Source organism: Podarcis melisellensis (assembly GCF_964234715.1).
Source record: "Podarcis melisellensis genome assembly, chromosome: 8".
Classification (NCBI taxonomy): Eukaryota; Metazoa; Chordata; class Lepidosauria; order Squamata; family Lacertidae; genus Podarcis; species Podarcis melisellensis.
The window spans coordinates 26,323,795-26,351,794 of record NC_138540.1 but is presented as its reverse complement, the minus strand read 5'-3'; the positions used below and the strand labels follow the sequence as shown (position 1 = coordinate 26,351,794).

The following is a 28,000-nucleotide window of genomic DNA, read 5'->3' as shown; positions in this document are numbered from 1 at the left end:
TTTCCCTCCAACCCCCCCACCAAAAAACCACCCCGCCATTGGAACCTTTATACAGGAATGCTTCCACGGGAATTAAAAAGTTGGCAATGCTAACTCTATCACTTTCCTTTTCGAGCTTTGAGCTAAAAAAGCAATTTTTTTGGAGTAGATTTCTCCCCTTGTCAAACACACTGAGGGTTTCTGCTTCAGAACCTGAATTTGACAACCGGGGGTTGTCTCTTTCTTTAATGATCACAGTGCATGCAAAAAATTAAAACAGAATAATAATCCAGATTAAGCCATTTGAACATTTAAAAGCACTTAGGGGTGGTCTCCCAGCCTGAACATTCAACATGAATATAGACTATTACACTTTTCTTACAAGTTTTGCCCATGTGGTTCTAGATTTGGGTGGATTTGCCCAGAATGTGTAGGTATGAAAAAGGCTTTTCTTTTTTTTAAAGATAGCTTTATACTTTTCTGCAAGAAGAGTTGCCTGTTGCATCACAACTTCAGCACTTGGGTTATTGCCATGATATAAAACACACACACACATACATACACACACAGAGAGAAATATGCCTTTTCTGGATTAGCTCAGTTGGTAGAGTTGTGGGTTCAAGCCCCACCTTGGGCAAAACAAGCATTGCAGGGGGTTGGACTAGATGCCCCTTGAGGTCCCTTCCAACTCTACAATTCTATGATTCAGTGTTATGCTTCTCTAGCAAGAGCCCAACTTACAATGCCTTTTGACCCCACTGCCCCACGCAGCATGGTTAAGGCCTTCATCCACACTGCACAAAGTCAAGCTTACTGGACGTTGAGGGCATCTGTAAGGTAAAGGGACCCCTGATCATTAGGTCCAGTTGTGGCCGATTCTGGGGTTGCGGCGCTCATCTTGCTTTATTGGCCGAGGGAGCCAGAGTACAGCTTCCGGGTCATGTGGCCAGCATGACTAAGCCGCTTCTGGCGAACCAGAGCAGCGCACGGAAACAGCGTTTACCTTCCCGCCATAGCGGTACCTATTTATCTACTTGCACTTTGACATGCTTTTGAACTGCTAGGTTGGCAGGAGCAGGGACCAAGGAACGGGAGCTCACCCTTTTGCGGGGATTCGAACCGCCAACCTTCTGATCGGCAAGTCCTAGGCTCTGTGGTTTGGACCACAGCGCCACCCGCGTCCCTTCGAAGGCATCTGTAGATGGTGCTAAAATAAGGGTGGTGGGAGGGGCAACACAGTAAAAATTATTATTATTATTATTGTTGTTGTTGTTGCTGCTGTTGTTGTTATTCCACCAAAATATGTATGTCAGACCACTTTCTTTTTCCTGAGCAGCAGCACCTTTTAAAATGGCAAACTTACAGAGCAATGAACTAATCAATAGCAGGAAAATAAGTCTTCAGAACGCAAGTCAACAACTTATGAGAGGAAGGTCCCCTCAGATGTTTAGCTGGGGCTGATGGGAGTTCAAGTCCATCAGCATCTGGTGGACCAGAGATTCCCCATTTGCAACTTACAAGGACAAGGCTCCCTATCTAGGACAGGTATTTGATGGGAGGCCGAGAGACTCACAGTATTGAGCGGATGCAACCTAGACGCAATGGAATGTGCCAACTTTGTCACAGGCTTAGAAGAAGACGGCTGCCTTTCAGGGCAATGGGTTTCCTGTATTGGCTAGTGAACCTATGAACAATGGGTCTAGGGTGACAAAATCTCAAGGCTCCAGCCTAGTTGGGGTGGGTGGGGAGGGAATCATTGGGGTGTGTGTGGCCAACACAGCTTTCTCTCCTCAAGTTCTTTGGGACAATAAGGCTGAACCGTAGGCAGTCCTAATACACCCAGCCTGCTTTGCTAATGGTAATGGCCAGGGAGCCAACACAACACCTTCCTGCCCTCTCAAGGAAAAACGCGACCCCCTGCCCAGGTGAACAAAAATGCAATGCTACAGTGCCCCTCCTCTTAAGAGGGGGAAGTGCATCAGCCCACCCTCACCTTCAAGCAGAGGTAACTGGTGCCCACTGGGACCAGTAGGGTGGAAGGCAGGGAGGCCAACAGTAGGTGGCGCCAGAGACAATGACAGGCAGTGCCTACCACACATTCTGGCTTTGTTGCCATCCTCCTTCCTGTTGATTTCTGCAAGGGGCAACATTAAGACTCAGGATAGAGGAAGGGCCACTCCTTTGGATTGGTTGTAAGTGAGGCAAGTGGGGGGCTGGCTAAGATTGGGGAATGGACCAGCCTCTGTTGCATACAAGCAAGGGCAGGAGCACTTGGAGAACACATTCGGTTCAGCTTGCCACAGTCCTATACCGGTTTGCCATTTTTGAAAGCCTTCATGAAAATTACTCAGCATTTGAGTGCTCATTTCTCTAATATTGACATTTGTCCCAGTAGCACCTTAGAGACCAACTAAGTATCTGAAGAAGTATCTGAAGAAGTGTGCATGCACACGAAAGCTCATACCAATAACAAACTTAGTTGGTCTCTAAGGTGCTACTGGAAGGAATTTATTTATTTTTTATTTTGTTTCGACTACAGCAGACCAACACGGCTACCTACCTGTATTCAGATTTGTGTATGCAATTTTGCTGGACGTAACCATTTCCCCAAGCATTTTTGCTCTAGTAAGATGTATTTTGGGGGGAGCTATTTCCATGACGACATGCATTTTAGGTGCACTTCCACCTAACACATGCATGATTTCTTTGGCTGGAGTACCGTATTGCAAAAAGAAGAAGAGACGAATGAGGATTTCAGAGAGCTGAATTCATTTCTCGTGTTGTTCTGGAAAAGGGCAAATTCTGAAGGGTGACATTGCAAACTGAGCCACCCTGGAGAATCTGCAGATTTCCCGCTTTCCAACACACACACACACACACACACCTGTTTTTTTGGCAACACTTCAAGCAAAGGGACTTTAACGTGATCAATTAAAGCATTTTTGATTGGAAGGGATTGCACACGCTAAAGTTGCATTCTTATTTTCTTTTGCACAAGCACAGCTGTTGGAGCAAGGGTACGTTCAGGCCTTCCCCGCAAACCCCGGTCTTCGACCGTGAGCCAACGACCACAGTGATCACCAAACCGGCTGGGAGATGAAATGGTTCACAAGTCGAAAGTGCAAAGCCTGAGCTCAGGACACGCCACGCAGTTACAAAGAGTTAGGAAACTCCCACCAGACAGACACGACACGCCATTCACAGGTAAAAGACACGGAACTGGCCCACAGGAAAGTGGATGGGAGCGGCAGCCTCTGGGAAGTTTGCCTGTGGTATTTACAGGTCTAGAAGAAACAAGAGAGATGTTGTTTTCACAGCCCGAGGCCTGAACGACTCCAGATTCAACTGCAAATTCTTTTCCGCATTGGTCCAAACACAAACCACAACCTAGGGTTGCCAACTGACCGGGAAACCCCTAACTGGGCCTGCTCTTGCACCTTCAACGGCTGCCTGAGCGGCAGAAAATGGGAATGTTTCACAGCAGGGAGGTAAGCCTCATCACCTGCAGATCAAGCAGCCGCTGAAGGTGCGACTCAAAAGGTGGGAACCGCACAACCGCCGGCAACTTCGCATCGTTCCCGGTTTCGCTGGAGGACTTTGCTGGGGCGGCTTTCGCCATGGACAAATGTCCCTCCCAGCAACGCTTGGGCCGGCCCTGTCACTGCTTGAAGGCCGACTGCAGTTCTTTGAAGGCTGCTTTCCTCTGCTTCATCTCCTCCGCTTGCCGCCGCTTCTCTTCCTGCTCCGCCTTGATCTCCTCTTCAAAGCGACTCGTGACATTCATGGCTTGCACCTGGAAGCAGAAAAACTGGACAGGTGAGATCAGAACGGTCCAAATGGGCAGCTCCTCTCACTACAAACACTTAGCACCAGGAAGTAGGAACAGCCGATGAGGGAGAGGAAGGATGAACCAACGATCCCAGCAGTACAACATCAGAAAAATGCCTGCAACCGAGTCTGGCCATTGGTCCACCGACCTCAGTATTGTTAACACGGACCAGCAGCAGAGTTTCCTACAGGATTCTCTCTTCCCCGTGCATACCTACCTAGAAATATCAGAGATTGAGCCTGGAGCCTTTTCACTGCAAAGCTCTACCACGGGGCTAAAGTCCTTTCTCTAAAAGTGAGGTAAGGGTAGCCTCATGACCTGCAGATCAAGTCCATGGGTAGCCAAATTAAGGCCCGGGGGCCGGATCTGGCCCAATCTCCTTCTAAATACGGCCTGTGGACGGTCTGGGAATTAGCATGTTTTTACATGAGTAGAATATGTCCTTTTATTTAAAATGCATCTGTGGGTTATTTGTGGGGCCTGCCTGGTGTTTTTACATGAGTAGAATGTGTGCTTTTATTTAAAATGCATCTCTGGGTTATTTGTGGGGCATAGGAATTCGTTCATTCCTCCCCCCCCCAAAAAAATATAGTCTGGCCCCCCACAAGGTCTGAGGGACAGTGGACTGGACCCCTGCTGAAAAAGTTTGCTGACCCCTGTTGTTATGTACTGAAGTTCTCACCCTGGGCCAGCAGGGGGATACTATAGATAGTTCAGGTCCACATATGCAAATAAGGGATCGAAAGTGACGTTCAGTGATTGGATAGTTACAGAAAATGGTTACTGTTGCGTTTTAGTGGAGCTCTATATAAGCAGGCTGGCTGAACCCTTCAGTTCAGTTCTGTTCTGGCCTGTGAATAAACAAGAGCTGTCTGAAGAATTGCTGTGTTGTCTGATATGTTCACCCACAACTTAACACCTGTCTTCATGGTTTTGAACAGAGGGCTGGTTTTAACAGGGAATTGCTTTTTTCTGGTCTATCTAACTCCATACTTCTCAATACTAACTTGGAAGGAGCTTGCCAGGGTTTCAGACAGGACTTTCTGTTTCACACACCTACCAAAGAATATCAGAGGCTGAGTTCTGGACCGTTTGCATACAAAACCTACCCTCTGCTTCTGAGCTGCACCTCTTTTCCATCTGAAGATGACCATTCAGTGGATTCAGTTGGGAAGGGCCAGTGTGGTGAGTATCTGACTAGAGCTAGCTCCTGTTAGTAAACTAACAGGAAGAGAATGTGGTCTGAGGACTTCCTTTGCTTATTATTATTTTAAGGTAAACTTGGGTAGCTAGAAATGCCATTTCTGACGCACACTCCATAAATGGTACTGGACTGGCACCCCCTGCCTACATTATCCGCCTCTGCTCCTAACCAAGCAAGTTTCTAGTCCCTCTTACCTGTGGAAAGCATGCAGGGAGGATTCTGCCCAATCGCTCCACAATAAGTCACCTTGTTCCCACCTTCCACTGCTCTAGCCAATGAGTGGTGAGGCAGCAGGACCGACTGACAACAACTGCTTGCCTTGGGCTATTTGTTATGGTTTCAGGGGGTGGAGGCACTACAAAAGGCCTCTTTGGGCACATAGGAACCCACTCCATGCTGCCAACCCCTGCCTTGGGCTATGTGCAGACGGTGGTGTGATCCCAAGGGGTTAGGGGACCCAGCCGCTCCTTACTTTGGCCTCGAAAAAGCTCTTGGCTCCCTTGACCCCCTCCGTGGAAACGTCAATCTCCGACAGGCGGGCTAAAGCATGCAGGCCGCTGTCTTCCTCCAACTCGCCTGCTGCAGCTTTGCGGAAGATCAGAAGAAACTGGAGGCGGGGAGGGGGGCAAGAGAGAAAACACAAACCTCCCGTGAATTTCATTCCTCCAGAATCCCGTGAGAATCCTGCTTGCAAAAGGGGCAGAGTAATACAGCATGATTGCACCACAGGAGCATTGAACTCGTGGAATTGCAACCTGACACGGTTGAAAGCTGGCAATAATCTCGCAAAATTAAAATGCATGAAAGGAGAGCTTTTAAGCTTCCAGGCTTACTTACCAGGCTCTGGGAGGTTCTCGTGAGATCTTAAAAGCTCTCTGTCTTGCTTAGGGTGGGGGAAAGGGATACTGAATTGGCTGCGAGGTTCAGGGGGGAAAGCAGAACTGAACCAATATTTCTCAAAAGACATTTTATTTATAAAGTGTCTATGTACCCTGCTTTTCAGCCCCCAAAAGCTCCCAGAGCAGCTTACACACAACCAAAACACAACTGTCGCTAGCCGCAAAGCTTACAATTTAAAAAGAACACAGCGTGCAAAGGAAAACAGACTGGGAGGGAAAAGGAAAATCAAAACTCCCACACTGATTTCTTCGGACAGAGAAATGATGAGCTTCTGTTTTTGAAATATGGCAACCCTACTATATGCATATATATCTATATGCTTTTGTATTTTATTAGGAACATATTGTTTTTGTCGTTGGGGGGAAGCTGAACAATGGGGGAAAAACAAGCATGTCTCCTTTAAATAATAAATGATTTCCCTGCCTTATAAAGAGGATGGAGAATTTTGAGAGGCGGTTCGGATACAGACCAAGCCCAAAGCAATTCAGGTGGCTGCTTTAGGGCAAAACTGGGGACCTATTTTGTATCAGAGCCATAGAATCTTTTCCCCTATAACGTTTCCTCACTGCAGATTTTTCCACCTCCACGAGAAGCTATTCGTGGCAGGGGGAGTGGCAGCATTATATATCCCATTGGTCCTCTCAACCATGTAGGAAGGAATCAAACAGAAACCTTTCTGAGCTGCATCGCTGCAAAGGCAGCTCTTTTTCAGGGCATCTGCCCCAGAGCCTTTGCATCTCCACAGAAGCCTTTGCTTCTTTTTCAAAAGGAGAATTTTCCTGCCATCCCCATTTGAGAAAGAGTTTGATTTTTCTGCCTTGGCTTTATTTTTATTTCTTGCTTCTGGGCAGAAAAGAAAGAACGAATTAACAGTCTATTCCAGCAGCCCTACAGAACAGCATCCACTTCTATTTTGGGCTGTCCATTGTTGCGCTTCGCTTTTTAATAGAGTGGTACCTCAGGTTACATACGCTTCAGGTTACAGCCTCCGCTAACCCAGAAATGGTGCTTCAGGTTAAGAACTTTGCTTCAGGATGAGAACAGAAATCGTGCTCCGGCAGCGCGGCAGCAGCAGGAGGCCCCATTAGCTAAAGTGGTGCTTCAGGTTAAGAATAGTTTCAGGTTAAGTATGGACCTCCAGAACGAATTAAGTACTTAACCTGAGGTACCACTGTATATATTTTTTAAACTCCTCCAATCCAAAGTGACTGCAGGAATCATTTTTGCAAGAGGGGTCCCTCTTCTGTTGAGTGGATGGCTGTAATTCAAACCAGTGACCCAACTGGCAGAGTCCTTTTCCTGCCCCCTAAATACAACTTTATCTCTAAATTACAGTGGTACCTCAGGTTACATACGCTTCAGGTTACAGATGCTTCAGGTTACAGACTCCGCTAACGCAGAAATATTACCTCGGGTTAAGAACTTTGCTTCAGGATGAGAACAGAAATCGTGCAGCGGCAGAGGGAGGTCCCATTAGCTAAAGTGGTGCTTCAGGTTAAGAACAGACCTCCAGAACGAATTAAGTTCTTAACCCGAGGTACCACTGTATATGGATGAGCATTTTTTGAAGAATGACGTTCATCTATTCTGGAGGGCCACATTCCTCCGTGAGCAAGTCTTTCAGGGGCCAAAAACAGTGTTGGGTGGAGCCACGGATTATTGTATGGCAGGCTCCATTCCAGAGCACACGGCCCCTGTGAGGTGGCCCATGAGGGAATGTGGCCCTCAGATTCCCCATCCCTTATTGAAAGCATTCTAAACCCTACTTTTTGAGTCAGATAGGCTCTCTCGCCATAACTATTACCTCCCGGAAGCTGAGTTTGCCGTCAAAGTCTTCGTCCACCTCCTTAATCATGTTTTTCAGCCCCAGGTGGGTTTGGGGAGCCCCGAGTTTCTCCATCATCAGCTTCAGTTCCATCAGGTCAATGAAACCATCTTTTCCTGCGTCGTACCTGCGAAAAGAAGAAGGAATCTTGAATCTGACCAAAATGCCAGCTACAGTTTGCAGGCACAAAACCCAGAACGGGGTTACCTCTCTCTCAATAAGTCAAAAAACCCCGTGTCAAAGAGTTTCTAGTCTTTTTTTATATAATCTTTTCAATTCAATCTTTTATACAATATTTTCAATTAAATTTTTCCAAAAACAAAAATTTTCCAACAACAAAATTTTCCAACAACAAAAAATACATAATCCAAATATTGAGATTACTCTGAATCTCCTGGCTTCCCTCCCCCATCCCTTCCATGGGGATTCAATTTTCAACTGCTTAACAGTACTTCTCCAATTTTCCTTCATCCCATATCATCTACATGTTCTCTTACATTACAAGTGTATTTAAAATCCTGCTAATGTTTTGACATGTTTACAATAATTTTGACATGTTTACAGTAATAAACATCTCTTATTCTTTTTTGAATTTCTTGTCTTCTTGATTCCTGAGCTTCCCAGTTAATTTTGCTCAAAGAGTTTAGTCTTCTCCCCCTAAACCCGCTAAAGAATCATCTGTTCAGTATAAAAAAACAAAACAACTTTGCACAAGCTCTCTGCTCTTATCGTTCCCTCAGAGTTTCCATCCACCCGTCCTTAAGGCTATTGTTTGGATTTATGTGGGCCTTTCCTTTCGCTGTACAGTTACAGATTAACTAATGACAGAACAAGTTTCCTTCTTTACGCTTCTCCACCCAGCTTGCAAGTCAGGCGTGCTGCTTTTCCAAAGTTAATTGGTGACAAATGAGAATAACGAAGGCCGCCTGACTAGTACCAGACGGCAGTGCTAATGGCTCCAGGGCGGCCTGAGGCCTAAATGGCCACCAATCCAAAATAGCAACTGAGTGGGGGTAAGGGTAGTGAGCCTCTGGGTCCCCAACATGGCACATCTTCAGGGAGAGATGCCCAAAGGCATTGTGGGAGAATAAAAATGGCAGCTGCCATTGGAACGTGAGAGGTTCTCTTAAATGAGTGGGGCTGTGTGTTATGTCAACAAATTTTGGGATCAGGTGGATTTTGAACTTGGCACCACACGAAAAGATCTATATGGACCCCGGCTTGGGCTGAGCTCCCCACGTTTGTGGGAGATTTGCTCCAGTTTGCATAGCACAAGTTCCTTTAGAAAGATGAAAAGCGGAATTTAAGACTGGAAAAAATGAGAAACCAAGTAAGCTGACACGGACAGATCCTTCCCTCTTTAGTATGGACTACCCGGAGACCTCAAAATGGAAGTGGTGCTGCAAAAACCATGGGCCAAAAGCTAGGCTGGTCTTGGTGGCCTGTTGGATAATGCAACCCTAGTTAAAACTAGATTCCATTAGAAACAATAAATCAAGTCTGGGTGTTCCTGAGTGTTCCACAACTGTGCTTTGGCCACACTTCTTACATAAGGATGTCAAGGAACAGTCCTAAGTCTTCACCAGTTTTGTTTTGTTTGCTTCCCAAACTCCAGATCAGAAACCAAAGAGAAAGCTGAGAGTCTCTTATCTACAGTTGCCATATGTCTGAATTTTCCCAGACATGTCTGGAAACAACGGGATAGGTATCCGAGGGGAATTTCAGGAAATTGGCAAAATGTCCGGGGTTTTGTAACTTTTCCAAAAATAGCTCAACTTTCCCCACAAAAGTTGGCTTGATTTTTTTACTTCTTGAAATATGGCAATCCTACTTTTATCAGAACTGCAAGGGTGTGATTCTCTTTGCATTCCGGTTCCAAGATAGGTCTTATCGTGAAGTCTGCAGCCTTTTTTAAACCAGCCAAAGGGCAAATATATGCAGATCAGAGCTTTGCCCTGTGGGTAAGGGCAGTGTGCATTTCTATGACAAACCCCTTTTGCTTCAGGACAGAGCAAATGGCACATAGTCACATCAAACTTCTTGTATATTAACCCTCAAAGGTACGCAGCGCTGCAACCTTGGCTTGCAGCCTCTGCGCAGCGCTTGATAACTGGAGAATCCTTCAAAACTCAGCTTCCCCAACAAAGCTGCTAGGCCTTATGGGTACAGATAGATGTCTGAAGCACACAGGAAGTGTCTGCAAAGGACGCCAGCCCTCCCAAAATGGAGCTAACCAGAAAGTACGTGACAACATGTCCTTTGCTCATGTCATAAATATTCAAATAATTTTTAAAAATGTTACAGAAGACACCTGCAAAAAACTCCAACAACCCTCCTGTCCCCACCTATCTGGAGGTGCCCTTATTTGGATATCAGCTGGGAAGAGAGCAGTTCAGGATTTTTTAAAAAAACTTATATTATAATAATATAAGTTGTGTGTCTTTGCTTCTCAATTTGTTATTTTATGCACTGTGACTTGCTGTTATTTTTTATGGATTATATTTTGGAAATGTTTTGTTGTAATTGTTAGGAGTGAATTTACGTTTAATCATTATTTGCTGGTATTTAGTTGTATTGTGTACTAGTAGACTAGTCTAATGGATTGTTGAATATTGCTTTATTTGGTATGTTGCTTATATTAAAGTTGTTTTTATTATGGCATTCTTGTGTTGGGTCAGGTTGTTAAAAGGTGTGTTTCTTCAGCTTGTAAACCACCCTGTGTTTGGTTATATGGAAAGGCAGTATACAAATTAAAGGTGAAATGAAATGAAACCTAATTGCAACAAAAACCAGTAGCTGCACTTTAAGTAGGAACTATCTGGGAGCTATGGGAGGTTGGGGTCACCCTCCACTTGGCCTCATAGTCCCCTGTTGCTCTGGGAACATCTGAAAACTCTCCAACATTCCGGATTTGATTTTTAAAATTTTATTTTCAACTCACTAATATTTGCACTGAGTGTTTTCCAAACCGCTGGAGTCATCGCCAAACCGCTAAATGGACCCTGGAGGGCTTTTAGGTTCTCAATGGAGGTGGTTGCTTAGTACTTGAAAGGATGCATTCAATGCACCAAATTGATGCTTTGCAAACCTGCCCTGCTGCGGTCCGGTGGAGGTCAAGGCAAATGACATCCTTCGAAGACTCCCTAACGATACAGATACTTTCAATACAAAGCTTCCATCAAAAGATGACCGCCAAGAAACTACCAAACTCGCTCCCCACAAGAGGTAGTGATGGCTGCCAACTTGGATGGCTTAGAAAGAAAGGATTAGACAAATTCATGGAGGATATGGCTACCAATGGCTACTAGCTAGGGTGGATATGCTCTGCATCCATGGTCAGAAGCATTATGCTTCTGAATAGCAGTTGATGGATGGGAGAGCGGTCTTGTGTTCAAATCCTGCTTGTGGGCTTCCCATTGGAGCACCTGGTTGGCTGCCGTGAGAACAGGATATTGGCCTAGGTGGGCCTTTGGCCTGATCCAGCAGCAGGGCTCTTCTCACATTCCCTTGCATCCCTGAAAAGGATCATAGAATTGTAGAGCTGGAAGGGATCCTGGGGTCATCTAGTCCAACCCCCTGCAATGCAAGAATAGGGATCGAACCTGCAACCTTGGCATTATCAGCACCATGCTCTAACCCACTGAGCACACATAAATATGTGATATTTATTATTAGGGCATCATCCTCCGTGTGCAGGGATCGCTGGGGCTTGGCCCAGGCCACATGGTGAGTTTGCAGCAGGCCCGGAATTCGAACTCAGGACCTCCTGATTCAGTCTTTTCTCCCACTTTTTTTTTTAACCCCAATGTGACAGATATTTATTTAAACCCACTCTACCAGCCTTAACTTGCACACAGGATTTTTTTGGTGCTTCTAAACAGGCGGAAGGCTTCCGACATCATTCTGTTTGGTGACTAATTGACAGCTCTGCCTGCGGACCAACCGCAAGAGATTAGAAGGAAGAGGCCCACTAATCTAACCTAGCTCTTTGCTCCGGGAGCAGGAGATTAACGCCCTCGACTATTCTGCAAAGCTGATTAAAGCTAGATACATGTGTGCAAATTGCTCGTACCTGGTTTAGCGGGGGAAATTGGGTTTTTTCTTGGGATGCCAAAGAGAACGGCTGCGTTGCTTTGAGTGCACTGCTACTGAAATCATAAAGTGCTGCAGCTGCTTTGCCCAGACTTCCGTGGCGAGAATTTGAGGAGGAATTAAGTGAGTGTCGAAAGAGGTTCCACTGTACATGCAATTCGCCCTCGCCCTTGGCCAATTTGGCGGAGGCTGATGGAATTCTCAGCAACACTCAGAGGTCCACAGGCCCCTGGTTAAAAGGGGCAGTCTGAGGAATCGTGGGGTGGGCAGCTGAAGGGAGATGGGCAACTGTTGTCAGAAGAGTGCTGCATGACAGCGGTGGGAGGGGCCCAAAGCAAAAGTGGGTGGAGCAACAAATGCAGATTTGACTTAGTAATGCAGGTTAGTTTCTACAAACAGACGCACCTCTCCATCCACTGCCAAGGCTTTAGCAGAGGTCAAGCGAGCACATTGCAAGTCAGACACTCCAGGGCTGGATCTAAACTGATTGTAAAATGGACCACTCCTGACCAGAGCCCTTTTTTGGCACATTTTTATAATGCATTTTTAACATTACAACTGACCAGTGTAGATTTGCCCCAGGAGCGTGCAAAGTGTAGCTAGGAAGAGTTGCGAGGGCCAGTTAAGGGATGCCTGGAGGACTATGCTCCCTGCCCCCATTCCTGGGCCTGAGTTTCTCCACCCTTGATGTACAGTGGTACCTCAGGTTAAGAACTTAATTCGTTCTGGAGGTCCGTTCTTAACCTCAAACCATTCTTAACCTGAGGGGACCATTTTAGCTAATGGGGCCTCCTGCTGCCGCCAGCGTGTGATTTCTATTCTCATCCTGAGGTAAAGTTCTTAACCCGAGGTACGACTTCCAGCTTAGCGGTGTCTGTAACCCAGAGTGTCTGTAACCCGAGGTACCACTGTACTTAAAGGAACCTCCATATCCAGTGACAGTCTGCTGCTGAATATCAGCTTGGTTTCCAGACCTATTATCATCTTGGTCGCCCTCCTCTGTACACCTTCCAGCTTGTCAATATCCTTCTTAAACTGTGGTGCCCAGAACTGGACACAGGACTCCAGGTGGGGTCTGTCCAGAGCAGATTATCTCCCTTGAACTGAACACGATACTTTTGTTGTTGATGCAGCCTAGAATAGCATTACAGTGGTACCTCATGTTACATACGCTTCAGGTTACATACGCTTCAGGTTATAGAGTCCGCTAACCCAGAAATAATGCTTCAGGTTAAGAACTTTGCTTCAGGATGAGAACAGAAATCGTGCTCTGGCGGTGTGGCAGCAGCAGGAGGCCCCATTAGCTAAAGTGGTGCTTCAGGTTAAGAAAAGTTTCAGGTTTCAGGTTAAGAACGGACCTCCAGAACGAATTAAGTGCTTAACCTGAGGTACCACTGTAAAAAAATTTTTGACACAGCATCACACAGTCGACACATTAAGCCTGTGGTCTACTAAGTTCTTAGATCAGTGGTTCCCAACCTTTTTTTGGCCATTCATTTGGAGGAAGCCTAAAAGGCCATTAACTTGGTCTAACTCATTCTCAAACTGCCCCCCTTTAAAAATCAAATTTCCCCCGGGTTGGCAATGGCAGAGCTCCTCCAATTGGGAGGAACTTGTTCCGTGAAAAGCAGGGTCTAACCACCACGGCGAAGGCGGAGACCCAAAGAAATCACAGGCGGGAGAAGCCTGTGAACTTGGGATTCGGCTGGCAACTCTTGCGCCTCCCCTACTCGTGGGGAAACCCTGTTTTGGGGATCCGGAGCGATGTGGGGTGAGTGGCGCGGTGCTTTGAATTGACTGCTTCTTTCACGGAGTGAAGCCGCATTGCTGCTGCCGGAGAACGCTGACTTTTTCCTGTGGACAATTGGATCTTAAACAACTACCCGTGAGTAGACCGGAAAATTTGGATCTTTAAATATTTTAATTTGGAAACGAAGCGGGAAGGCTCTAAACAGGAAGTCCGCCTTCCCCTTTTGTAAATAGACTGAAGCAAAAACGTTACAAACTAAAGTCTCTGAAAGTTTTTGACAAACGATTAAAATTCCATCGGTTAAAAATACAAGACCCCCCTTGGAAGCAGGAGAAGAGGGGGGAAGTTGTGGACCTAGTGAGAACCTGCAGGAGAGAGTGAAAAGCAAACTACCACTGCTCTGAACCTGGGAACGGTATGCCTGATGACGTTTGGGAAAGGTTCATTGACAGAACGGATTTGACAGTTACTTAAAATTAGAAAGATACTGTTTCCATTGATCTCTTCGGAGTTTATTAAAGGGAGGAAAAAAAATAACTGAAAATCGAAACTGTTTCTGTGCCTGAAAGAATTGATACAAGTTGAGACTGTTTCCCTCTAGAGGGAGCATGTGAAACTGTTACAGGAGTGTAACAGGGTAAGCTCCAGCTGCAAGATAGTTTCTGAGAATCAGAGATTGACCTTGGACTATTCAAAATGCTGATAGGAAAAGCTATTGTGACTGTATTATATAAGATAAACCATTCACTTGAACAGCTGCATAATAAGGCAGATGACATGATTTCCAAAATTGACAGCCGGGAACAGAAAGTGACCAATTTGAATCAAAAAGCAAGCAACAATACAGAAATAATTCAGGACTTGGTACAGGAATATACCTTGGCAGGACAAATGGTGGAGGAAAAGGAGAAAGAAGCCGTTGCGAAACCTAAAGTAGTTCAAGCAGGATCTTCAGTTCTACAGAAGCAAATCGAGGATTATAAATTGAGGCCTTGCATGATTGATTCTACCAAAAGCCAGATTTTGAGGATTGGACCCTGGCTTGGACTGAAGAACGAACGTTGGAAAGATCCCTTTATCCAGGGACTAACTGACTTTTGGGACATGGGTTTGGGTCTGGAGGAGCTTGAAGCTTTGGGGGCTTATGGATTTGGAGGAATCTTGAAATACATCCTGAAATACCCTATGGACCTTAGTTTTAATTATGGAAACTTGGCTGAGCTGTTCAGAAGGAATAAAAGTTCTGTTTGGTTGGAGTTTTCCCGAGATTTGCTCCTGAGCATTAAAAAATACGAAGAAGATCCGCAGAAGGGACTTGGAAAAGAATTAAGAGCCTCGGACATAAGATCTCCAGGTTGATGGACTATATGGATCGGACAGAAAGGACTGGCAGAATCCGAAACCAGGGAGAGGAGAGGGTGGAAGAAGATTGGGAAGTTAAAGTTCATATTTAGAAATTTTGTAAAATTAATGACTGTTAGAAAAATCGTGGAATGATATTATATGGATTTAGTAGAAATGTTAGAAGAAGTTAAGTATAGATAAGTAATTTAGTCTTAAAGGGAAATAAGGTTAAAAAATATGTTATTTACAAGATGATAAAAAACAGAGAAAGAGGGAAAGGATTTGCTGAAACAATTAGAAGAACTGGAATACAAAAAGGGAGGTGTGAGGAAGTCAATGAAACAAAGGAATGAAGGATAAAATATGGAAAAGGAGAGATGTATTTTAAACTGTTTTTGTTTTGATTTATTTATGTGTTTATTTTAATGGGTTCGGGTTGGGTTTTATATTATTTGTATACTGTATTGTATTGTATTGTGGTGTTTTTTCCCTTTTTTGTTTTTTCTTCCTTCCTTTCTTGTCTTTATTTTTCTTTTTTTTTCCCCTTCTTTTTCTGTAACTTTTAAAAGTAATCATTTTTTTTTATTAAAAAAAATCAAATCCCCCCCCCCTGTGGGGCATGTGCCCCACGTTGGGGGACATGGCCCTAGATCATTTTTGCATGCAATGCTGTCAAGCCAGCTGTCTCCCATCCTATCTTTGCATCCCTTGCCTAAGTGCAGAACCTTACATTTGTCCCTACTGAAATACATTTGGTTAGCTTTGGCCCAGTTCTCCAATCTGTTGCGGTCATCTTGAACCCTGGTTCCCTCTTCTGCAGCTTTAGCAATACCCCTCCCAGTTTGGCGTCAGTTGCAAAGGCAGCCAAAACTGCCGGAATAAAGCAACTTCCTATGCAGGAGCATTTTGAGGAATTGCGGGCTCCAAAGACGTGCCCAACCTTTCCAGGCAGCGGCGCAGCAAATTCGCCATGAAGCCACCCACAGCTCTTGCAAGCTTACCTTTGCAACACATAGCAGAGGCTGAGTCATTTCCAACACAAAGCCCCGCATCGAGGAGTCTGAGCAAATTGGCAAGCGGCCCAGCGTAGCCCGGCTCAACCCGATCAAACATCCTGCTCAGATCGGTGCGGCATTCAGAACAGACACAGGGTGGGGAAAGCAGATTTGGCAGACTTGCTCAAGAGATGAAGAAACTTGTGACTATTTCACAGTTTTCTGTGTGTGTGTGTGTGTGTGTGCGTGTGCGTGTGTTTTCACACCCCCAATCTTATAGATTGGAGGGGTGTTGGTTTACTCATCCACAGTTACCAACCTACTGGTCTGACTAATTTGCAGAAAGGCAAGGAAGCCGTAAAAGCTTTATTGCTTAATGCAGAGAGCAGAGTTCTTTCATGGGCTGGTACCAGGCTATGGCACAACTAAAGGAAACTTATTGTTCCTACTCTGGGGGTTGGTAGGGGTGCAGGAGCAGGAAATATTATTGCCTCCATGCAATGCTCTCTGGGCATCAGGCTGGCTAGTATTCGCCTGCCCAGATTAGGATCGACAAACCGAGTAGGAGATGTGAGATATGGTTAGGGTGACCCTTCTTAAAACACGACTGCTATGAATCATCCCATGTTGTCGGTGCCTGAACAAATGCAGGCAGCTGAAAGCACCCTGAATGAACTCAGATTGCCAAGTTGAGAGGCATGGGTATCTCCCCCACTGCAGGCGTGGGGACCTTTGGGTGGCTCCAGAGGCTGTTGGACTCCAAGTCCCATCAGCCTCAGCCAACATGACAAATGGACAGGGATGGTGGGAGTTGAAACCCATCACAGATGGGGACCTCTTTTCAAACCAAGGGCTGCAAAAAGCATTATCAGAGTTCAAGGACAAATCACATTAAGGGGTGTGACTGGGGAGGGGATGTGGCCAGAGGAGGTTTCTGAGGGCCGGGTGGAGGGCCTTAGAGGGCCACATTGGATCCCTGGGCCTGAGGATCCGCCCCCACCCATGTTCTACTAGTATATGTTAGTTCACACATGCAAGCATTCTTCCCTCGACTTACTTGCAATGAATCAAACCAGTAGAAAAGAACTGCATTTGGGACCAAGACTGTCCTGGCAAAACAGTGCAATCCACGCCCCACCCCCCACCCTCTCTCTGTTAAAAAGAAAGTATGAAATATTCTCTCAAGTGTTCAGCTAAAATCAGGCTGCATGTGACATACTGCATTACTAAATCAATTACGGAGCCAAGTTGGACTGCAGCCAGGGGGAGAGTTTCAGCCGTAGGGGGTGCCTGGAAGCATCTTTATGTCGGGTGGAAAAAACCTCGCTCCAACAGCCTCCTGCGTCAGCCCGGCTAAATTATTTGCGAGGTCCAGCCACTGTGCATCTCTGCGGAGCCTGCACAAGATTTGTTTCCTGTGAATTGCGCTCCTTAGGATGACAGAAGGGCATCGCTGCAGGTTTACAGCCTATTTAATCTATGTGCGGACAGATTCAGGTGCTTTGGAAAATCAGAACAATTATCATCTCAGGTCTGCTCTGTGTTAGGTGGGTGGGTAGGCAGAGGGAAGTCTCACTGAGCTATATGAGAGGGGAAAGTCATAAAGTACCCTGTGTCATCTCAAAAGACTCACAAATGCATTATGTCATAACGTATTTGTAATTCCATCATCTTCTTCCTCCCACTGTATCTATATTTTGGAAAGTTATTTGTCCATCTGTTCTCTATGCGTTCAGACTCAAGATATCAGCACCAAATTTGGCATGATGGTTCTATCAAAGAGAAGGTTTGTATTAATGTCTGGATACAACTGGACGCCATTTTGAATCAAGATGGCAGATGGAAACTTATAAAACTGCATTGGTTTTAACCAAATTTGGGCAGGATTATAGTTTATTCAATAGCATTAGAATGAAAACATGGGTTTTCTTTCCATTTTGAAACTAAATGGAAAACTAAACTACTAATATCTTAGTAGTTTTGGGTTTCTTAGAATTCCTAAGCAATGCCAGGTACTGTCTGTTAGTCTACTATATTACACATTGGAAAATTATCTGTCTGTCTGCTATGCACTGGGATATCCCTTAAGATATTGTAACCATTTTTTTCAGTTCCTGGGACTGAAAAGCAGGATTACACCTATTTTGGGACACAATTGGATGCCATTTTGAATCAAGGTGGTGAACTGAACCTTCAAAACTGCACTGATATTATCCACTGATTTCAAATGTTCACTGATTTTTTGTTTTATCTCTTAGAACTCCCAAACAATGCTGTATGCTAGAGTGCATAATAAATAATCTGCAGCAGACCAAGATGCCAATTCTGCCTCCATGTCCACCCTGGCAACACTGTCACAGGACCTAATAATGTCATCTGCAACATCAGGGGTTAATTCCCCAGCTCATCTTCCAATGTGCTATCACTTGCATTCTACGTACGGCAAACAGGACCGTGTCTACAACAGGCATAGGCAACCAGTCTGGATGTTGCTAGACTCCAACTCCCATCAGGCCCAACCAGCACAGCCAATGGTCAGGGATGATGGGAGCTGGAGTCCAGCAACATCTGTTGGCCTGCAGGCTCTAGGCAAAGGATAAATGGCCACAAATCTGGCATCAAATGGCAATATCCAAGAAACTCGGTGGCAAAACATTCCAACCTCCCAGGAAATTCTGAAACTAAAGATGGCTGCAGACTAAAGCAGGGCAACTTCAAAGGGAGGGTGGAGTGTGAAACCAGTGAATTGCAATAAATCAGGAGATTCTATGCTATCACTGAGTTGGGACGATGGATTTTTATCACATCACTTGTATTTGTTGGCTAACCAATGCTGTCCTGTTTTTTTTAATGAATGGCCACTGAATGTTTACTTTTCTGCATTCATTTCCCTTCTGACTTGATTGTACCTTGAACTACATCTTCCCCAATCATTTACATATGTACAACCCCCACTTCCACGATCAGACATACTCATGTATGTCTTTACTATATAAAAATATTGTAAGGCTGTCAGTGTGCGTGGCTGCTGATGGACAGCCACAGCGAGATGACAGAACATCAGGCAAGCAAGCAGGAAGTAGTCCAGGCAAGCTGTTTAAAGGAGGGAGACAGTGCGTTTCAGAGAATGTCTCAGCAAACCGCTCTCTGACGCGCTCCTTTTCTCTGTTAAACAATGCTATTAAAAGGAGTTGGGGATCAGTGTGAGCTGTGAGGGGATGGGTGAGCTGTGAAGGGACGAGTCTGGGGGAAGAAAAGTTGGCAAAGGTGTAGGTGGGTTTGGCGAGGAGAGTAAGCAGGCAAAGCAGTCTCTAGTGTGTGTGAGAGAGAGCACAGGATAGTACAGTGGTACCTTAGGTTAAGAACTTAATTCGTTCTGGAGGTCTGTTCTTAACCTGAAGCGCCACTTTAGCTAATGGGGCCTCCCGCTGCCACTGCTGCACGATTTCTGTTCTCATCCTGAAGCAAAGTTCTTAACTCGAGGTACTATTTCTGGGTTAGCGGAGTCTGTAACCTGAAGCATCTGTAACCTGAAGCGTCTGTAATCTGAGGTACCACTGTACTTCAAGCATCTGTAGTCCACGAAATCTTGTGCCATAATAAATCTGCCAGTCTTTAAGGTGCCACAAAAACACTTTGTTGCCTTTTCCTCTACATAATAGTTTCTTTCTGCTTTGGCAAACTAAGCAATGATAAGTGACGGCAAGTGAGAGCGGAATACTTAAGAGCTCTTGCAGGGAGAAGGTTGCTGTATTGAGAGTGTCTGAGCAGGAAAAGCAATTGCAACAAGGGGGAAGACCTACAGATATGGAAGGCGGCATGGGAAATAATGTAAACTGGCCCCAGCCAGAACAACAACTCAGTGTTAATAACAGAAAAGGAACAGGTTGCAATAAGAGGAAGGCGAAAATGCATATTACGGGAACAAAGAGACAGGAAGCCAGGAAACTTGATAGTTACGGTATGTCTCATGGTGTCAGATGCAGAGGGAAAGCAGTTTCGGGTTTGTCACACCATTGTCCATAAAACAGCAAATTTTGTGTCATGTGGATTTGGTTTAATAAGGCATGCTGTGTGTGGTGAGCTTGTTGTGGCCCTCTAAACCTTTCTTCTTCTTCTTTTTAATCCTCATGAAAATTATTCAGCATTTTAGTTCAAATCTCTCTTAAGGAACGCAACTTTGTATGCAGTTTTAACTAACGTGCACATTTTGGCAAGCAATTTCCCCCAATAAATTGTGTTTTTGTATGTTATTCTCACAGGTATATTCATTTTAGGCATATTCTCCCCCTCCCCAAATATATGAAAAACATTGGTTGAAGAAGGGTGGTTTCTTTCTGCTTCAGAAAGCGAGAATTAGATAAAGTTTGGCTTTAAATGTGAACTGAATTGACTTTCTCTCTCCCCCCCCACCTGCTCCAGATGTTGCTGAACTTCAACTCCCATAATCCCTAGCCACTAGCTATACTTGTTGGGACAGATGGGAGGTATAGTTCAATAAAATCCAGAGGAGTATAGTATCATAGAATTGTAGAGTTGTAAGCGAATTGTAATCTAGTTCAACCACCATGGGTTCCCTACACCTGGTTCCAGAATAGTCAGCAGGATCAGCCTGACCCCATCTTTATCTGCCTTCCTGGCTGCCCTAGTAAACTATAGCCAAGATGTACAGAATCTGACAATTTGGGATTTTGCTAAAGTGGTGGGGTTTTTTTTTCTTATTCCACTCTTAAGTTCCATTTACCACCTTTCGACATCAGTTTGTGATTTATTTTTTTTATAAAAGAGCATCACAAAAACCCACTAGCATTTTATTGCCCGTTCCTCCTAAATCACACATTTCTGTGTGCAATTTTGGCTTATATGCACATTTTTGCAAGCAATTTTCGCCAATGCATTTATTTTTATTATGATTTGCCTTGCCGGGCACACTTCCCCCTAACAGATGCATCTTTGTACTCCTGTCTTTGATGGGAGAATCACACGGCAAAACTGGGAGACGTGAGGATTTTAAGAGGCGGCTGTGTTTTGGTCCGCATACTGTTTCGGGATGTGGAAACGAGGTAGTTTCGCATTGAAGTGCAAACGTACACCATAGATGATTCCACTTGAGTTGTCCCTTGTAAGGAAGCGTAACGGAACCCTGTAATCATTTTACATCAAGTGTATTGTTTCTACTGCAGCCTCGCGGGCGCCATGTGGAGTCCCACTGCCCGTCTGTTTCTTGCAGAGATCTTTCTCAAAGCATATCCATGGTTTCACTCTCTCCCTGTTAATGATCCTAAACTTGATGCGGGGAATTGATGGACCTCCAGATGTTGCCCCCCCCAACTCCCATCAGCCTAGCCTGAACATTTCTACCTACACACATTCGCACACCTCACTCTATTCAATGTGTCCCAAGTTCTTGAGGACCCTGGACCATCCATTTCTGGGCACCACAATTTAAGAAGGATATTGACAAGCTGGAACATGTGCAGATGAGGACAACCGAGATGATCAAGGGCCTGGAAACCAAGCCTGATGAGGAACGGTTGAGGCCGTTGGGTACGCACAGCCTGGATAAGAGGAGACTGAGAGGAGATATGAATGCCATCTTCCAATATCTAAAGGCCTGTCACAAGAGAGATGGAACAAGCTAGTTTTCTCCTGCTCCAGACGGATCCAAACCAACAGATTCAAGTGACAGGAAAGGATATTTTGTCTAAACATCAGGAAGAACTTTCTGACAATAAGAGCTGTTTCACAGAGGCATGAAAGGTGGGAGACTCTCCTTCCTTGGAGGTTTTTTAGCTGAGGTTGGATAGCCATCAGTCCTGGATGCTTTAGTTGAGTTCCCTGCATTGCAGGGGGTTGGATGAGACGATCCCTCCCAACGCTACAGTTCTGTGATTCTATGATCCCTGGGCTAACTGATCATCATTTGCTGCAGCATTTGGGTCATTCACACAACTAACTTTCGCAGGACGTTCCTGTTCAGCTAATATTTGATTGCTCCCTCTTAGCACAGGATTGCAAAAGATAGGTGACACAGTCACTGCTACGCTGCTTTGCTACATCTGTGCACGTCCTCTCTGTTCTGCTGCATTTTCACAGCACGGGGTGAATGAATTAGGGTAAGCTTCCTGGGTGCATCAGCCTGCAACTTCCTCTCTCTTTTCCTGGCCAGCCTCTCATCTGCAATTGCACTCTCAACCCTGCACTGCAGCCAAAGACGCATTTCAAACAAGGAAGGCAACATCAGAGGGAGTGGTTCAAGTGCTCTGGGACACCCCCAGCACTCCAGCCCACTTTATATTTCCCTTGCTAAGGAAAGAGGCTGCCTCTTTCACCACAGGGGACCTTGGCTTGACATCAGCAATGGACACAGGTAGAGGAATTTAGCAGCAAGAGATTCTGACCCAAGGCAGGCTCCAGCGTGATACCAGATTTCAGATGCTGAAAAGGCTGGATTTCAAAAGAGAAACACTAAACACAGTTCACCTGCCTGCTGTCTCTCTGCAGCTTCTGTAATTTAAACCAGAAAGATCATCTCCCGCAGCATATTCTACTTTCCCCAGCTGGAGCGGTCATTTATAAGCCTGAGTTAAACTGCAGCCTCCTTGGGGCAGGGGACCTCTCTTGCCCTATGAAGAAAGACTAAAACACTTGGAGCTTTATAGTTCAACAACAACACTGAGGATACAACTAGACATGGTACTAAACATCCCAGTTTAAACACCAATAAAATAATAATTATGGAAATAGCAATAGCAGCAGCAGCAAGTGACTGCAGTGGGACACTCCTGATTTTCAACATGGGAGGGGTGGGATTTGCACCAGGAAGGCAGCAGTGAAAAGGTTAAAGCATCACATGTCAGAGAGAGTCAACGTGGTACCCCTCCAGATGTTGTGGACTACAACTCCCGTAATTCCTGAGCACTAGCCATGCTGCTGTGGCTTTGGGGATCGTCATCCACAACTGTTCCTCCTGCTGCAACCAAGCAATCAAACTAATAAACCTGTAATTAAATATAGTTTCCTGTATTTTTCTACGCTGGGAAACTAGAGTTACCCACTTAGGAACAAGCCAAGGCATTAAGCCAATTTCAAACTGTGGTTTTATATCCTGGCTTATTCTGAAACTGCTAACTATAATTTCCTGGTTTGGATGAAACAGGAACCGATATGGAATTAAGAGACTTCCTGGTCTGATTGCACATGCCAGAGAGGAAGTGGAGAAATGGACTGTGTGCGACAGCGAAACTTGTTCTATCTCAGCTTCTGAAGCTGATGAACTAATAATAATAATAATAATAATAATAATAATAATAATAATAATAATAATAATTGTGCCCTGCCCATCTGACTGGGTTGCCCCAGCCACTCTGGGCAGATTCCAATAAAGGATAAAAGCACAGTAAGACATCAAACATTAAAATTTTCCCTTTACAGGTCTGTCTTTTTCTTTTTCTTTTTTAAATATTTTTATTAGTTTTTACACATATTAATGACAATACAAGACAAACACAAACATCAAAAACAAACAACAAAAATTGACTTCCCCATGCCTTCCCTTCGCCACATCCTTGTTTTACCATTTTTCGAGCAACTCATCAATCAGTCTTTAGTTAAGTCCCTTTTAAATTTCCTTGAAGTTTAAGATTTACAGCTGTAGTTCTTTGTTTCCTACCCCTTAACATCTTATCAGTCCACAATTTTACAGTAATTTTTTAGATATGTTTTAAATTTCCCCCAGTCCTCTTCCACTGTCTCTTTCCTCTGGTCACGGATTCTGCCGGTCATCTCTGCCAGTCCCATATATTCCATCACCTTCGATTGCCATTCTTCCAGAGTAGGTAATTCTTGCATCTTCCAATACTTTGCCAACAGGATTCTTGCTGCCGTGGTTGCATACATAAAGAATGTCTTATCCTTCTTTGATACCAATTGGCCGACCATGCCCAAGAGAAAAGCCTCCGGTTTAGGTCTGTCTTTTTCTTAAACACATATAGTTGTTTCATCATCAAATCCTTAGCCATTTGACCAAGCCCAATCTTAGCTCATTCTAGCCCAGACAGACAGTGGCGTAGCATGGGGGGTGCAGGGGGGGCCGGCCGCACCGGGCGCAACATCTAGGGGTTAGGGTTAGGGGGCGCAAATCCACGGGTTAGGGGGCACAAATTACTTGCCTTGCCCCGGGTGCTGGCAACCCACGCTACGCCACTGCAGACAGAGAAGAGTCTGCAGTGACCACTTCCTATTGCATGGAACATTAAACTGTTTCACTGCAAACCAGCATGAGTGGCTTTAAGTTTAGAGGGTGAGGGGGGGGGGTTTGGTGGGGAGGTGAAGGATGAGGCCAGGGATCTAAAGCAAAATACGTTTCATAGCCTCTCGTAAGAACACACTGCAGATCAGCCGTAAAGGTTGTGCAAGGCACGAGGGCTTGAGTGCGCTTGTGACTGCATTGCACAAGGACAGAAAAGGACAATTTGTGATCGAGTTGCCTAGGGACCTGAGGGCTTGTGCCTTCATAGGCAGCTTACAGATGTTATGGACTAAAATTCCCATCCCTGACTGCTGGCTGGGATTGAAGGGAGATGCAACATCTGGATGGCAACACATTGGCTACTCCTGCCTAAAGCCAAGGTCTTATTTTGTGCCATTTGTTAAGAGCAGCCTTGCTGAAACAGGTCAAGGTAGGTCCATCTGCTTCCAACAATTATCAGACGGAGATCTATGGCAAGAAGACAACAGCTGTCACAACTTGTTCACCCCCAAAACCTGGGTCTGCTGCACCTAATAAGGGAGCTTTATTGAGCTATCACACCTAACAGCCATTGACAGAGCTGTCCTCCTATGTGACTTATTCTCCTGGAACATTTCCCAACTCTGGGTCCCCAGATGTTGGGTTTGTTTATTTATTTGACAACTGTATAAACTGCTTCACAGCCCTTGAAACAGTGCGCAAGAAAAGGTAGCAATGAAGTAAAATACAAAGAAGTACACAATCTAAAAAACAAAACCATCTCCACAATTATTGTTCCACTGTGATTATCATTCTATCTTACTAACTATGCTACATTATTATTATTATTATTATTAATTATTATTAATAATATTATTTTATTTATTTACTACTTAATGCCCAGCTAAAAACATAAAAACCTATCACACAACATTGTTAAGATTCAGGATAATTAAAAACAGACAATCAAAGAATCTCATTACGACATTAAAATCTATACGACTACAATGTAAACCATTTCTACAGATGTACAATCTGTAGCTGAACCACAGCTCGCATCACCTTTTACTATTGGCCATAGTCCAGATGTTGGACTATTGACTGATGTACGGTAGTCCAACATCCAGGAACCCAAGGCTGGGGCTACCGAGTTACTAAAGAATTTAGCACATGGCCTTCACAAACGGAAACTGTGCAGAGAGCCCAAGGGAATGTCCATTTTTATCAGACATGCGGACAACTGATCTGGATCAAAAAAGCACAGCAGTCCCCTGGGATCCTTGCACCCAAAAACTAGCCCAGAATAGGGCTGTGGCAGAAGAAAATAACAGGGAGCTGGGAAAGGTACGGCGGTCCTTGCTGTGTCGCTTTGCCTCTTGCAACCCGGCTCTTCCGAAGAGGAAATGCCTTTACAAAGGGAGAAGTCATGTCTGCCAGGAAAATGGGAACTATATGTCTCTGGTTTTACATTTGCATCATCATAGGGGCTTATTTCTCTAGGGCTGCCCAGGTCTCAGAGACGTACAGTCTCCCCCCTTGGGACTGGTTGGATGGGCATCACTCATCACTAAGCAGGAAGTGTTCCTGTCTGGAAATGCCTTTACAAGGGGAAGGGCACTGCAGCCCAGCAGCAGAGGATCTCTGCTTTGAATGCAGGTCTCAGGTGCATCTCCAGGTAAGGTGCATCTGCCAGACACTGCAGACAATCCTGAGCTCAATGGACCCACAGGCTGACTTTGCCCAAGTGTCCCTCTGTTCTACACAGAGAGCCTTTGTAGGGTGGGGGTCACCTTTACCTTGCCCTCCTGGCCTCTAACTACAGGTGTGTGGCAGCGAGCTATGGTTCCTCAGTGGTGAGCAAAGAGCACTCTGTACATGCCCAGCTGCCCCATCTCCAGTAAATCTAGTGCTGAGGCCTGGCTCACATTAGTCTCTCCCCTCCCTCCCCCCCCCTCTCACACACACAAGCATGCCTTTCAGGAAATTGAGATGGTTCATTCCCACATGCAACTACACCCTCCTGATGTTATTGTGTGTGTGTGTGTGTGGAGGTTTTCTGGATTTTCTTTCTTTGCAAAGAGAGAGAGAGAGAATTCTTTTTATTTTTCTGATCTGCACATTGCACAAAACAGTTCGGGGTTTGCAGCGCTGCAGAAAACCGGAAAGATTTAAAGCAGCACATTTTCACCCAGCCAGCCTCTGCCCACCCCTGCCTGGATTTCCCTGCTCCTGGCGTGGCTCAGAATACTAATGACTCCCCTCTTCTGTCAAAAGGGAGCAGAGTTTAGTGGTGGTGACGTGGTGGTGGGAAAGGGGGAGGAGCAATAAGGTTTCCAGACAGGTAAGGAAAACAAGGGAAAATCCCCTACGTGCTCCCCACCCACCCCACAATACAGCTGCAGTCTCCGCAGGTTCCATTCATACATGAAAACTGGGCGGTGCAAATGAACCCATGTTCATGAGTGTACAAGGGGAGTACATACAGAAGGGGGAGATTTAGATTTTCTGTATCTGGAATCCAAATGTCTTAAGCCCTGGCACCTTGGTGAAGTGGGGGGGAGAGGGCACTTGAGAGAAATGGTGGCACCCCAAAATCTTTGCCCACAGACCAGGACTTGAATTACAAGTGGTTGTTGTTGTTTAAAAAATGAAGTTCTAGAGAAGGCATAGAGGGGAGCCATCACTGGGCCAAAATCATTTGTGGGGGGGAGAGAATGGGGGTCATTGGGGATTTCTTTATTTGTCACTCAACCTCTCCCCAACTCCAGAATCCAAGCACTGCCCCAGACTTCAAACTTGCAGACGCAGCGCTGTAACAAAACACCCCATTTCTCTAGAAGTGGGGTTCTCCGCAACCTCTCCGTATAACCTTAAAAATACCTCTGACATGCTGATGTCGTACAAAGAAGGGCAGATCTCAAATTGTGGAAGAAAAGGTGTGTCTATGTGGGAGTTTATAGACCCCGACTTTAACCCCTAATTTTAACCATATCCTATCTCCTCTCTGCGACCTTTTTAACGCCCCCACCCCCACGCTGTGGGGACCAGCATAAAATGTAAGGCAGCCCCTTCCATCCAATCGAACTGGGTTTCTCCTTCCGCAACCAGAAATACCAAAGCAGACAAGCAGCCCCTGGAACGCACGAAACAGAAAGGCTCCTGAGCTAGTACAGAGCGCATTTCTGCAGAGGGAGAGAGGGAAAAGGCTGCCCGGGTCAGAGCAAGGGGTGGGGCGGGTGCAGGAAGAGAAATTCCCCCATCGCAGCCTTTCCAGATTCCGGGAGGGGGGGAAAGGAAAGCAAAAGCGATAAGGCACTCTGCTCATGCTCAGAGGCCTCTTTGCCACTCACTGTCGAAAGAGCCGCTCCATGTCCTTGATCTGCCTCCGGGAGAACTCGCGGAACTCGGTGTAGGGGCTGAAGACGCGGTGCTGGGCGCCGCCGCCGGGCGAGAGCTGCGAGGGGTCGTTGAGCTCGGTGCGCCGCTGCAACTTGGCGCTCAGCTCGCCGTCGGCGCCGCTGTCCAAGGCCGGCGGCTCGGGCTCCAGCTCGGCCTCCGGGTGGTGCTCGGGCGGCTGCTGCTCGGCTTCGCCATTGTGCTCCTCCACTTGCAAGCGGCGGCTCAGCTTGTCGGCCAGCTCGTCGGTGGCCATCGCGGACGAGAGGCAAGCAGCAGACGAGCTGATCCGGCCCGAGCGCGCCTCCTCCCGCTCGCTCGCCCGCCGCCGGCTCCGCCCCGACCCGCTGACTGGGCGCGCCGCGGCGCGGATGGGCGGCCGCCGGACGATGCCTGCGCAGGAGACGCCCAGACAGGCTGGCACGGCAGCAGCAGCAGGAGGAGGGGGTTTCTGCT

At 45.8% G+C, this 28,000-nt stretch overlaps 1 protein-coding gene and 1 long non-coding RNA gene across 2 annotated transcripts; one reads left to right on the top strand and one right to left on the bottom strand.

Annotated features, from left to right (window-relative positions):
* Nucleotides 1-3: 3 nt before the first annotated feature.
* On the top strand, nt 4-1,616 carry LOC309377003. Its single transcript, XR_014171352.1, has 2 exons — nt 4-805; nt 1,171-1,616. It is a non-coding gene; the product is annotated as an uncharacterized lncRNA (long non-coding RNA).
* EFHD2 (EF-hand domain family member D2) lies at nt 1,267-27,864 on the bottom strand. Its single transcript, XM_081923881.1, has 4 exons — nt 27,499-27,864; nt 7,717-7,864; nt 5,485-5,619; nt 1,267-3,772 (listed from the first exon to the last, which is right to left on the bottom strand). Exons 1-4 carry the CDS (start codon nt 27,798-27,800, stop codon nt 3,638-3,640), a joined length of 720 nt encoding a protein of 239 aa, XP_081780007.1. The 5' UTR covers nt 27,801-27,864; the 3' UTR covers nt 1,267-3,637.
* Nucleotides 27,865-28,000: the final 136 nt, after the last annotated feature.